The sequence below is a fragment of the Carettochelys insculpta genome, chromosome 10 (genome assembly GCF_033958435.1).
Source record: "Carettochelys insculpta isolate YL-2023 chromosome 10, ASM3395843v1, whole genome shotgun sequence".
In the NCBI taxonomy this organism is placed as follows: Eukaryota; Metazoa; Chordata; order Testudines; family Carettochelyidae; genus Carettochelys; species Carettochelys insculpta.
The window spans coordinates 50,524,774-50,537,777 of record NC_134146.1 but is presented as its reverse complement, the minus strand read 5'-3'; the positions used below and the strand labels follow the sequence as shown (position 1 = coordinate 50,537,777).

The 13,004-nt window shown below is 51.9% G+C and overlaps 1 protein-coding gene across 1 annotated transcript in view; it reads left to right on the top strand.

The window, feature by feature from the left end:
* The first annotated feature begins 583 nt into the window (after positions 1–583).
* The window catches only part of P3H2 (prolyl 3-hydroxylase 2), a 107,372-nt gene continuing 94,951 nt past the window's right edge, over positions 584–13,004 (top strand). The window contains exon 1 of the mRNA XM_075004421.1: positions 584–1,223. Within this exon, the coding sequence (XP_074860522.1) occupies positions 789–1,223 (435 nt within the window). The 5' untranslated portion in view covers positions 584–788. The remainder of the gene's footprint in view (positions 1,224–13,004) is intronic.

Genomic DNA, 13,004 nt, shown 5'->3' with positions numbered 1-13,004 from the left:
TGCAGGCTGCCCCTGTATCTCTCCTGGGCTGCTGCCCAAGGGCTCAGCTTACAGGGAAAGAGGCCTCTAGCATGGCTGCCCCTCTGGTAGCAGCTCCACGGACAGTGGCAAGTTCAGATAAGGCCAAAGGGGCAGTTGGCCCAGGGGTGAGGGGCCGCAAGGCTCCATAACCCCACTGTGTTGAACCCGTGCGCTTTAAGAGCACGCAAGAGACGTCCCAGGTATGAAATTACAGCGTAACTGGGTTATGCACGAGCAGGAGCGTGAAAAGCTTTTAAAGCACATTAATTACTGGTTTCATAGGCGCGTTGGGACTCCGCTGTCCCAGGCCCCACCTGCCCACGTCCGCCGCTTGCTCCACCTGGGCGCCTCTCCCCGGCCCTGCGCGGGGACACACCTGCCCGCAGCTCCTAGTTCAAGGCAGCAGATCCGCCTGGCCACGGCTGCCGGCGCCGCCCCGGGCGCAGAGGGGCTCGGACGTGGCGCGCCCAGCCCCGGCTCCGACCCCCCGCGGCCGCAGGGAGGCGCCGCCCCGCCCCGCCCCGCCCCGCCCCGCGCGGGAGGAGCGTGCGGCTCGGCGCGGGGGGCTTTAAGAGCTGCCGGCGGGCGGCGGAGCCGGCTGGGCTTGCGCGCCCCGGAGGCCGGGCGAGGAGCAGGCACAGCCGGGGGTGGGGTCCCCGCGCCGCACATGGAGCCGGGCCCCGAGTCCCGCCGCGCGGCGTCCGCCTAGCGAGCGCAGCCCCAGGCCCAGCCCCGGGAGCCCCGGCCCGGCCGGAGCGCGCGCGCGGATGGCCCCCGCCGGGCGCAGCCGGCTCTGGGGGGCGCTGCTGCTGCTGCTGGGCCAGGCGGCGGGGGGCCCCGAGCCGCAGCCCCTGCCGCCCTTCGACGCGCTCTTCGCCCGCGGCGTGGAGGCTTATGACGGCGGCGACTTCGCGGGCGCCGTGCGCTGGCTGGAGCGGGCGCTGAGCAGCTACCGGCAGCTGCGGGAGGCGCGGCTGCGCTGCGGGCTGGGCTGCCGCCGCCGGGAGCCCCTGGGGCGGCTGGGGCCGGGCGCCGGCGGGCAGCTGCCCTTCGCCGGCTCGCTGCTGCGCCGGGCGCGCTGCCTGCGGGAGTGCGAGGGGCGCCGCCTGGGGGCCGCCTCCCGGCACCGCGCCAGCGAGGAGCTGCGCGCCGACTTCCAGCGCAGGGTGCCCTACAACTACCTGCAGCGGGCCTACATCCAGGTGAGAGCCGGGCCAGCCTCAGCCTCCCTCCCCAGTGCCCCACAACTGCCTGCAGCCGGGCCAGCCTCAGCCTCCCTCCCCAGTGCCCCACAACTGCCTGCAGCCGGGCCAGCCTCAGCCTCCCTCCCCAGTGCCCCACAACTGCCTGCAGCCGGGCCACCCCCAGCCTCCCTCCCTAGTGCCCTACAACTGCCTGCAGCCGGCCTACATCCAGGTGAGAGTCAGCCACTCCCATCTGTCCCTATCCCTCCACTCCCAGCTTCCTTGCATCCGTGAACCCCAACTATCTTCCATCCCACCCATCGCTGCCATTGCAGGTGTCCACTGCTACCTAGTGAGTGTACGTCAGGTGGTAGTGAGCTGGGTACCCAGCTAACCCCCATCCAGCATTCAGTCCTCTATCCATCAGTTTATCCTCCATCTTCCCCTTCAGGGTACTTGATCGCTACCTGTCAGGCAGGCATTCCCCAGCCCCTCCGCCATACTGCCACCAGCCTGCTAGTTCCCAGCACCCATCCTCCACTAACCCATCCATCAGACTTCTTTCCATACTCCACATCTCTGCGTTCCACCCCCACCCCTCCCTTGGCTTCACCATCCATCCCCACTCCCTCATGCCCCAAAGGCCCCTTCTGTCTCCATCCATCCCACACCCATTCCGTTCCTTTGGGTGGGATGTCATACAGTGGCTGTGCACCTGGGTGAGAGCTGGCCCTGGCTGCTCCCACCAAACCCCCTCCATTTGTCATCCTCCCTCCCCACATTGACCTGTCTGCAGCATCCAGATACAAGGATGCCAGCCAGCCTCTGCATCCGTTCACCTGCCTTTCTGTAATGCTCCTCATCTTTGCCTGTCCTTAGCCCTTCCACCCAGCCCAAAGCCAATGTGCTGGTGAAATCAGGGAGAGTTCAGTGCATAGGTGCAGTTGAAACTCCTAGTAGGTGCCTTGCTCCATCTTTCGGGTACCTAAACACCTTAACAAATCTTGCCTCTGGAACCATGCATCTACCTCTGGTCAGCATACATCCATGTGAGACTAGGGTATCCCATACCATCCAGCCACTCGTCTGGCTGGTGCCCTGTAGAATCTGCTTTGGCAGGCGTGAACCCCAGTATGGAACTTGTTAGCTCATCCCTCCCCTATCCATCCCACCTTCTGTCTTAGCCACTCGCCTGTCTTCACAGCCCCTACCACTCCCATTGGTAACATGACATACAATGAAACAAAAGTGACAAATGTTATGGGGGGAAGTGAGCCAGTGTGAAACCCAAGTGCGTGCTTGGCCCCTTAAAACCTAAGGAAAGGGAAAACTGAAGCACAGGGTTTCTGATGAGTGGGTTCTGGATGAATATCTATCTTAGACAGGACAGTTTTTGTCTTGAGTTGCTGTGATTTAAGCCAGATGTATTGTATGTTCTTTCTCTTGTTCCTTGGTGGCTGAGGACTTACAAACTTAGTGTATTATTAAAGCACCTGTGGTCTTTCTTCCTAATGAAAGTCAAAGGGGACAGGGTTACGGTTGAAAATGGCTTGCCTAATTAAGAATATTTAAAGGAAGATCCAGCAACTGTGAAGTTATGGGACAAGAGGCTTTTTTATTGGAATGTAGCAGCACCTTAAACTCCTGTAAGTTCTGTGAAACCTCCTTCCTCTGTGAGTGTAAAAAGAGGGTACTCAGTTTCTGTTGTTGTATTCTATCTGCCTCATGTTCTCGTGTTTTCCTGGGGTGTGAAATAGTTTGTAGGATACAGTAAAATCAATGTTTTCATAGCCTCTGAAATCCTGATTGTCTGCCCCCTTGTCCTGATAATCATACCCAAATAATCACTGTTTACTCTTCCTGAATGACTTTGCTCTGGGTAGAAAATCTCCAGAACAGCTGAAGTTGGCTCTCCTTTAATTCAAGGCTGATTTGTATTTACTGAAGTAAATTGACTTTTTATGGCTAACAATATACAGACTCTTTGGGAATTTATTCTGCACTAAACCAAAATTTTAAAATATTGCCGGGATGTTCCCTCTGGTTTTTTTCCTTTATTTAGTTGACACAGTGCTTTAGCAGCTAAAGGCAGGGAGAGATCTTTCCTTTTTGGGGCATGACATGGTAGTGGCAGTGATTCCAAGGCATTCCACCAAACCCAAATGGAGAAACAAACATCAGTATGGGAAAACATAAACACTTGTAATGTGTCAGCTACACAGCCACAGAATGTGGGTGGCAATCATCAGTCCCTGTGATTTAAGCATCCGCTGAAAATCAGAGCTGCGTCTTGTGCTTTGCTTCTGTTCACTGATGTCTTAATTTGAGGCTTCTGCAATCCACCGGGCTGGAAATGCAAAGAAAAGGATTTACAGGAAGGTCAGAACCACAGCATACATAATGTGCAGCCTTGGAAAGAAACACCACTGGAGGAACAGGTTTAGAATTTGGTCCAAATTCTGGAGTCCTTGAAGCCAGAAGAGTTTTCTGTCAGTGCCTTAGCCACTGACTCTGCATGTTCCTCTTCATGGGCGAATCCAGTGGATTCAGGAGTCTGCCTGCGTAGAGGGCACAAAAGAGCCTGAGTTTAACCTAGTATGTCTGGCCCCCTTTCTTCAAATTTATTCCATCTTTTAGGGTCTGTGTGTGTCTGTTCTCCAAATAAGGCCTGGCTTCCATTCCTGCTTCCACCATCTGAGTCAGTTTTCCTCCTTTTAAAAGGATAAAGTGAACATTAGACTCGCTCCATTTAAAGAAAAGACAAGTGGGAAGATGATTTGGGTACCATACGGCTGTCTCTGAGCCCCCAACCAATGTTTGTGGTTTTTGCCGTCCCCAGAATGTGTGATCCAGACCCTGAAAGGTCCTTGGGGGTCTGACATTGAAATCACTGGGGCTACAGCTATGCTAGAGAGTTTGGTCGACACAAATCTGGTTGTAAATATTAAGTCTGTTCTGATATGGCTCTGGTCTGAAGAAGTGGGTCTGTCCCATGAAAGCTCACCTAATAAACTCTTTTGCTAGTCTTTAAAGTGCTCCTGGACAGCTTTTTTGTTTTGAAATCTGGTTTTGTTGACAAAACTTGTGGAGTGCCTACACGCAAAATGCATTTCGTTAACAGTACGGCAATGGCACACCGACAACCCTCTGCCTCTCCCAGAGGAGGAGGAGCACCCTTGGCAACAGAGTCTGTTGACAAGAGTTGTGAGGATGCGGGCTTCTGTCGACAGACAGGGCTTCTGGTTGACCCGGCAGCCCTGTTTGGTGAGCTTCTGATCTGCGATTCTGTCAAGAGAGGACCGGGCAGTCTGGCCGTGCTCTGTTGACAGAGCAGATCGCTCTTCGGATCTGCTTGTGTGCATGGTTGCACTTGGCCAATAGACGTTTTGTTGGAAAATCTCTTCCAAGAGAAACGTCTGACAGATGCTTCTGGTGTAACCGGAGCCTGGGAGGTCAGGAGCTTGACACCTTTAAGAATCTGAGCCTGTAGTCTTTCTTTAAAGCATGTCTGTCCTGCTTCAAGTAACTGTGAACGTGCTCATTAGCTGTATAAGTGGTTTCAGATGCTGTCGCAGGAGATATTCTCCGCCCCCCCCCCCAAATAGAACTATTTTAATTGGAAACTTTAAAAATATCTTTTTTGAATCCTTTCTTTTGATCTAAGGGTTTTCTGTCTTGGCTTCCAGAGGGCCACTCAGTTAGTGCCATTCTGACTTCACCAATGGCTTCTTTAAGTATTGGCTAGCTGGAAGAATTTCTCTATATAATGATGTGCGGAGATAGGCCTGGATTGAACAATCCAGTTGGACAAGCCTAGATTTGCCCGCAGTTGTACTGACCCCAAGCTTTGGGCATATGTGCAGTAAGATCCTGATTCTCTTTCAGTGCCTAGTCTCTGTGAATGGGCTTGGCGTGTGCCCTGGAGGATAGAATTCACCTCTCCTGCCCCACAAAAGCCTGAAGTTGGGGGAAGATATGGAGGGGGGAGCTCAAGGAGGCAGAGGGAGAGGCTGAGCAAAGGGTTGTTGGTGATGCATAGAACACTCCTCTCTTCACCCGGGCACAATCCTGTCCAGTGCTGCAGATAGATGCGGTTGGTACTGGGATTGCAGAACTCCCCTGGTAAACCCTTCTGCACACAGGTTCTGCTGCCTAACCAGACTTGCACACCCAGGAAGGGGACGACTTCTGGCAACTGCTTTTTGCAACCTCCGTGGCAGTTCACTCACCGTAGGAAGCAGCAAGGAGACTGAATTCCAGTGGCTTCAGGCTAGCGATGGGCAGTGTAGGCTAGTGAGTGGGCTGCCTGAGTGGACCCTCCTTCAGTGCAGTGGGCCGCAGATGGTTGTTACCAAGGCGGTCTCCAGGGATGGGGCAGTTTTGCTAATGTGGCTGGGGCACTTAGAATTGGCAGGGCGTGCTGATTGGAGTATTGCAGTGTTTTGATTGGATTCATGTGTGTAATCCACACACATCCCACTTCCCAGTTCCTTACTCCGCATGTGTCACTTTAGTAATACTGGGGTGAGGGGGGCAATAAAACTACATGGATGGAAACAAGGGGATTCCGGCAACCTGGACATGGGCAATGGTAAAGAAAATGTCTCACAGGCCACGTATAGAATTTCTGATGGCCCCGCAGGCCACCATCATTGCTTCAGGACCACTGCCACACCTGGCATTGCACTTGTGTGTATGCAGGGTGGTTGTAGCAGCCTTGGCTTCACAATGTCAGAGGTGGAGCAGAGCACCGGGTGGTTCAAACACTTGTCAGCTGATGGTGATCCAATAGAAGATACTCCATCACCTCCGTGTCTCTCTCACGGCACTTGTGTGACATGGAGAGAGAGCAGCACCCCTCGCCCCCCCCCCCCCCCCCCCCCCCCCCCCCCGGCCAAGGCAGTCTCTGCATCTCACTTGGGTCTTTAAACGTAGCACGTGGACTCCCAGCTCTCTGTTACCTCCTGTGGGCAGCTCTCTTTGTGTCTCTGGGGAAACAGGCTCAGTGCTGGTGGTGGCTGGAGCAGCCCCAGTGTAAAGCACATTGCAGACTGCCTGGAGATCCCAGCCTGGTCTCGCGGGTGCTGCATGACCCCTGCTTTGCATGTCCAACCAAAGAGGAAACGAGGTTAGGCTAAACATCCAGCTGTGCATCCTGGACAGTTCCTTCCCCACGCTCTGCCAGCGTGGGTGGAGAGCTGGGTGCTTCCGTCCATTTCTTTGCGTGGTTGGAGGGCAGGAGTTTGTGATTTGCGTCTTCGTAGAGAACGAACTGTGTGGAGCGTGCTTCCTCCTCCCGTTCCTAGTGACCTCTCACTCCCTTGTGCAGCTCTCAGCAGGGAGGAGAATTAACCCTTTGGGGGCAAAGACAAAACATGAGAGAAATAAAAAATAGGAATGGGCCTGTATATGCTCCTTTGGAAAATACAGTGCCATATAAATACGAATTTGTCCACACTCCAGCCCGATAAGGTGGGGAAAGTAACCACTATCGTCCCTGCCTGGCAGGTGGGAAACTGAGGCAGGGGGTCAAATGTTCGTCTTGCATTGCTGTAGCTCTGCAGTAACTCTGAGTCAGTGGAGTTTGACCAGTGGCAGTGCTTGGAGGAGGTCAGTTACAGTGGGGTAGCTCTGTTACATCATTTTGAGAGCAGGATGTGGCCTAATAATCAGCGCAGCTCCTCCAAGTCCCTAGAGTGTACCAGTAGAAGAGCTGGGTTTGGAACAGGAGTGGGGAATCTTTTGCGGGGGGCAGTTGGGGGCCATGCACAAGTGAGAAGCGCCCCCCCAAAAAAGAGGAGGGGGCAGAAGAGGGTAGGAGGGCCAAGGCTCAGAACTTTGCCTCGGGCTGGATTAACTTTTTGGGGGGGACTGGTAGATATGGAGGGGCTCAGTGTGTGAGAGGAGATTGCTGGGGAGTGTGAGGTTTGAGGCAGGGAGGGGGCAGGTGATTAGAGTACCTGCCTGGCAGGACTCCCACCCAAAAGGGTTCTTGGAAGGATAAAAGGGTCACATGGGGACTGATTTTTGGTGTTTTCCTCAGCTTTCCTGAGCAGCCCACCCCAGCTGAAGTCAATGTCCTCTGCAGGTGTTGTGGGCACTGAAAATCAGCTCCCTAATTTGGACAATAAAGCTACTAGGGTGGTGGCAATTTTTGTAGTGTGATCATGACAAGCTGGGCTGAGATCCAATGAGCTCATTTCATAAAGGCCCCAGGAGAGCCACCAGACGGCAGTGCCTGGGCCTGGACCTGGACCTGGACCTGCGTGGTGCTGAGAGCATCCTCAGCTGCCTTGCAGGGTGCTATGTACCTCCCAGAACTGGGCACATGGGCTAGGTTTGATCCAAGTGCCTGGAGCTGAAATGCTCTAGTTCTCCCTTTGTCAGCTTCAACTGGAGAGTAGTTTTTCCAGAAGCTGGTGCCGGAGTCTCCTTTGCCCCCTGCTCCCCCAGCCTGTTGGAGGTGGGGGAAAAGGTAGTTTTGGAAGGGGAAGGAGCTCTGGTAAAAAGGGAATTGTGATAATGACTCGTCGGTTCTAATCCTAAAGCAGCGGTTCTCAGAGTCTGTACTGGTGACCCCTCAGACAAAACAAACCTCAGAGTGTGATTCTCTTCCCTCCCCTCACCCTTATAAATTGAAAATACTTGTTAATCTATTTAACCCCCGTTATAAATGCTGGAGGCAACGTGGGGTTGTGGGGGCAGTGTGACAATCTGACCTCATAACCCTCTGGAGGGGTCAACAACCCCCAGTTTGAGAACCCCCATCCTCAAGGATTGTTAATATAAACTGATTACTGTATCCAGTCACTTCCCTAAGAGAGGGTTCAGAGGCATTCAGAAGGAATGGGGGCTGATTCTATTTCCATTGGGAATTTGGAGCGATTCCGCTTTTCAACTGCCAGTAGAGAAGCCTACAGCGCTCCCAGGTTATTTTGGTTCCTGACTAATCTAGGCAATAAAAATGTCCAAAAAGCAATGACTCGAGTTTTGTAGGACTCGGGCTGCTGGTTATGGGTCTGGGTGTGTGCATGCGGGGAGCCAGGAGCTACCCAGCATTCCTTAGCCATGCTGTCCCTCCCTGCCAAACCACTTCCTCTCCATGGCATCTGGGCATTTAACAGCCCTTCCAACGCTGATTTCCAGGGTTGTGGGCTTAGCAGCTGAATAATTATATCAGCTAAAATAGTGTCCCATCTCCCACCCTTTCCTGCTGATCCCTGATCATCAGCGTCCTTTTCTCTCTCCTTGGGTGGGAAGCCAAACCCACAGGCATTAACTGGAATGTGGGGTAGAGTGTGGTGGTGGCCTCAGATCTGGAGGCCAATTATTTTCTTGTAGCTTCTTATTTGTTGGAGAGGAGGAAAGAAAGAAGAAAACCTGTTGCTTTGGGCCTGGATGAATGGATGACTTGTGCTCGTAACTGGACTGACACCAGGTGCCCGGCTGCCTCTCGCCTGGGGAATGCCATTGCGTGGCTCAGCACTCTGCAATTCCACCCTTGCAATGTGCAGATGCAGCAGAATTTTCTTTGCAAGCTGCTGTGTGTTTTTCAGCTGCTCCTCAGTCCACGTGGTGCATTTTAAGCTTAATCTCTACTGAAGTGAAGTATACAGACAGCATGTTCAGGACTAGCCAGGGCAGAGCTAGCATGAGGCTTGCTTTATTAGCAGGGTGAGTCTCACCGCAGGTGGCAAGCTTTCAACTTAACAACCATCTGGGCAGGCAAAGCTAATATTGCAGAGTTCACAGCTGTAGTTAAAAGACAAAGTGTGGATCATTGGATATGTAGGTGGAATCAGACCTCCTAAGGCATCATCAGTGATTAAACTTGTGGTAAGTGAGATATGCGTGCAGGCCAAGATTTTCAAAAACTGGGGACCTGACCCCCGTCTCTTAAATTCATACTTGGGCTTCTCCAATGAATCGCCGCCTTTCCCAGCCGGCCTGGGGTCACTCTTTGTCCTTCACCTCTCCTCTTCCCACCACATGGGCTCCCACCTAAGCCACACCTTGTGCTTCAGCCACTGGTTCCTCCTATCATGGTCAAACCACCATAGTCACCTCTGATTACTGAGTCTGCAGGCCACTGGCCTGCGTGCTACGATACTTTCCATGTTGGTTACATAATCCTGTCCTATGAATTCCCAACAATCTTCTTGAACAATGCTGGAGGAATGCATTCAGCTTCCTTTTGTGTGCGTCCACCATCTGCCATGTTTCCAAGGCAGCCAGTAGTACTGTATTGGGAAGACAACATCGTTGTACAATCTCATTTTAGTACATCAGTGTGTCTTCCTAGTCTCCAAGATGCTCAACAAATGAGGAAAATGGTCCACGGGCTTTGTTGAGATCGTCTAATGTGGAAGTACACTGTCATCAACTTTTTCATGCTGTTCTCCACCAATCGTACATCCCGCATGGTGGAGCTGGGAGAGAACTCTGTCAACAATCTTGTTTTGCTGCATATAGTGTCTGGTAAAACCAATATCGGCTCTGATTCACAGTGTTCTTTTTGTTAGTGCAAATGTGTTTTATCGATTAAAGCTCTGTCTTGGGGGGAGACCTCCCATTAAGCTGACATTGTGTGAAGCCTGCTAGTATTTTTAATTTATCACATTGCTCATCTTTACCACCCACACCTATTTCCTTAGTTCCCTGGCAATTAGAGGAGATTACATCACGGCCCAGTACGAGCCACATATGCTGATGTCCCCCTAGGTGTGTGTTCAGAATGATTGTGACCTAAATACATGGTGTGCGTAAAACTGGAAGTGACTAAGACACCAGTACATAGTGCCAACACCCTCTTTAAATGCCTGATCTGTGAGTGTTACCAGCCGCGTGCTTGTGCAGGCAGGCAGCAAGTCACTGTCTAAATGAGTTAATATGCTGGAGAAGGAGTCCAGTAATGCTCTGTCACTGTCGGCGGAGTCGATCCAGGAGTTGAACAGGGAGGCCTCAGTACTCCCCCTGACTTGGGGAAAGACAGTTGCGGAATTGTCCAGCAGAGCCAGCTTTGGGGGCTAAGGTATTTTACAGAAACTTCCCACGTTGTTCCCACAGCCTCACTGCTCATGCTGGCCATGTTTCCATCCCCTCCTCTCTTCCCACCATGGGCTTTAAGAGAGAAGTCTGTGCTTCAGACCAGGTGCCCGTAGATCCCTCACCTGGTGTCTGTCACTATTGTGTAGGGAATGCTTGGGCTTTCTGACCTCATGGGCTTGGAATGTTGGGCTTGGTGGCAGCCACAGAAGACCTGCCTCGGGTCACGTAGCAGCACATACTAGCTGTACTGTACCCAGGGTGTTGGACTTGCACTAATGTCCACCTGTAATGGGCAGGAAGCAGCTAGGATTCCTTTTGAGAGGGAGAGGCAGATCCCTTCCTTTCTCTTCCTGGCCAGCCCTCACCTTCATCTCCTGGAGACTTTTCCCAGGGATTTTTTTAATAAGGATTTCTGGCTCTAGTTTCTGCTGGCTCATCCAGTCCAGTTATCCTCAAACTTTCTCCACAAACCACCTGAGGATTTTTACAGTGTCTCCTCCTGCAACATCCCCCAGTCCTTCACAGCTGCTGGAAACAAACTGCAGCTGCTTTGGGGTGCTGGTTCAGAATCCCAGTGCAGGGCTGCCCTCAACAAGTGGTGCCTTTACTTGGCAGAGGGTCTGACTCTGAGCTTATGCCTATGGATATTTTTCTCGTGCTGCAGTAAACTCTTCCGTATCCAGTAAGCCTGGGACCAGGAGCTTGCCAGGTGCTCAAATATGCCTTGAGAGGGCAGCTGAGGGAAGAGCAGGTGGGGTCAGGCCCCCGCCCCCATAACAAAGTTCAGTGCCCCACTGCCTGGTGCTTGGCAGTGCTGCATGGGGAGCCACTCTGGGTAGTGGAGAAGGGAGGAGCGTGCTCAGTTCTGGTCTCTGAAGGGGGAGCGGTGTCATGGCTTGCGGTTTGTGCCAGTTATTTCAGAGTTCCAGTTTATCAAATACCTGCTCAAACTGTATCCTGTATCCTGCAATACCTGTAATCCTAGGGAGCTCAGTCCCATTCTTGGCCCACTGGCAGGCCCAGGGGGTACGTTATGACTGTGCATTAGAAATCCGAACCCATCCTCTGAATACTAAAGTTCTGGGAATTGAATGTTCGTAAGCTCCGGCCCTGAACTTAGATGATGAGAGCAACCCATCTCCCGGGACTTGTTGCTTGCCTGATTGCTGCATGAGTTCTAAACAGTCAACGGAACAGGCTTTGGCAATGACTTTGCCTGGAGAGAGATGTTATCCAAGGGCTTGTTTTTAACTCCAGTTAGTTTGTTTAATCACCACCCTTCTGTTTTCCAGTGGCTATTTCTGGAGTCTCTCTTGGAAATGCTGCTGCATGAGACCTGCAAACACACTTTGAAGCTTGTTGAATGGGAGCAAAACCAGTTGCTTAGGCTGAATGATATCTGCTCTTGAAAGTTGAAGGGCTTAAAGCTGTTTGAGTTCTTACAAATCCATGCACTCCCTGAGCAAAGATGTTGTGTATTGCCATGCCATCCTCAGGGTTTGGAGTGAGACACATTTGATAAGAAGTCAAGTTTGCCTGGTTTTGATGTATTATTTACATTCCTGTTTGGGAATAAACTGCCAGCAGCTCCGCTGTTAATTCAGAGCGTGGAGGTTAGAATTGTACCCTAATGCCACTGCCAGTTATGCTAGATGGTGGAGTAACACTTATTCATGTCTCCAGGAATCATTTTTAAGTGAACACCGTTATCCTAAGAGCTCAAATGCACTTAGGCTTTTGCATGTGTTTAATATAGGCCTAAGTGAAACGAGCAGAAGTAAGCCTTAGCAAAGGCATGGGTGAAACCAAACAAGTGCGAGATACTGTTGCATTTTCATGGACCTGTTCTACATCTAAACTGAGACTCTTAATCGCTCACACTGATTAAATTCTCATCTCACTTGAACCTAGGCTGCCCCACTGAAGCAAGAGGGCTTGCTCAGGGGTAAATGAAAATAGAATTTGGCCCAGTTCCTGCAGGATTATTTCATCCAGCACTGAAATGCAGCCATCACTGGGATGGAGTACAGCAGTTTTGGACGGTGAAGTAGAACACGCTGTTGAATTGAAGCGAAGAAACAGTTTAGCTAGCCAGGAGTGCTGCTGTCTGCAGAATACATAAAAGCTACTACAGTGGCAGCCTTATTTTTTTTTTCAAAGGCCAAGTTGGGTGGGTGGCTCAGATTGCAAACTTCCAGCCCAGATTTGTGACTCCCCCAAGATCTGTGGGTGTTTGCACTAGTGTGTTGGAGACCCGATGCATATCTGGTTAAAAACACACACACACACACACACACACACACACACACACACACACACACACACAAAAAGGGGGGGGGCGGGGGGAGGGCTGGTACTGTGTGTAAAGGGGAGCAAAGAGAGATTCTTTTCTCTGGGGTATCGCTAGAGTTTCCTTTTTCTGCTGGTCTTCATCCAATCCAAGCATGAACAGCAGGCCCCTCTAAATTACCTGCTTGCTGCAGGGATTGTATGGTGGATGAAGCCCCTGGTGTATTCTCCCCTTTCTGTACCAGGAAGCCTGTCTTTGTGCTTATTTTATTCTGGGTTTTCACTTCGTATTCCTCAGCGCTCCCTCCTTTGCCTGCTTTTATTCAGACCAGTGCAGAACCCAGCCCCCCTACCCCTTCTTATCTGGGAATGTTGTTGGTTCAGGCAAAAACTGCCCTGCCAGTGACCTATGACAATAGCAGGATGTCAGTGCTAGAGAGCCTTAGCCAGAGGTGCAAACAG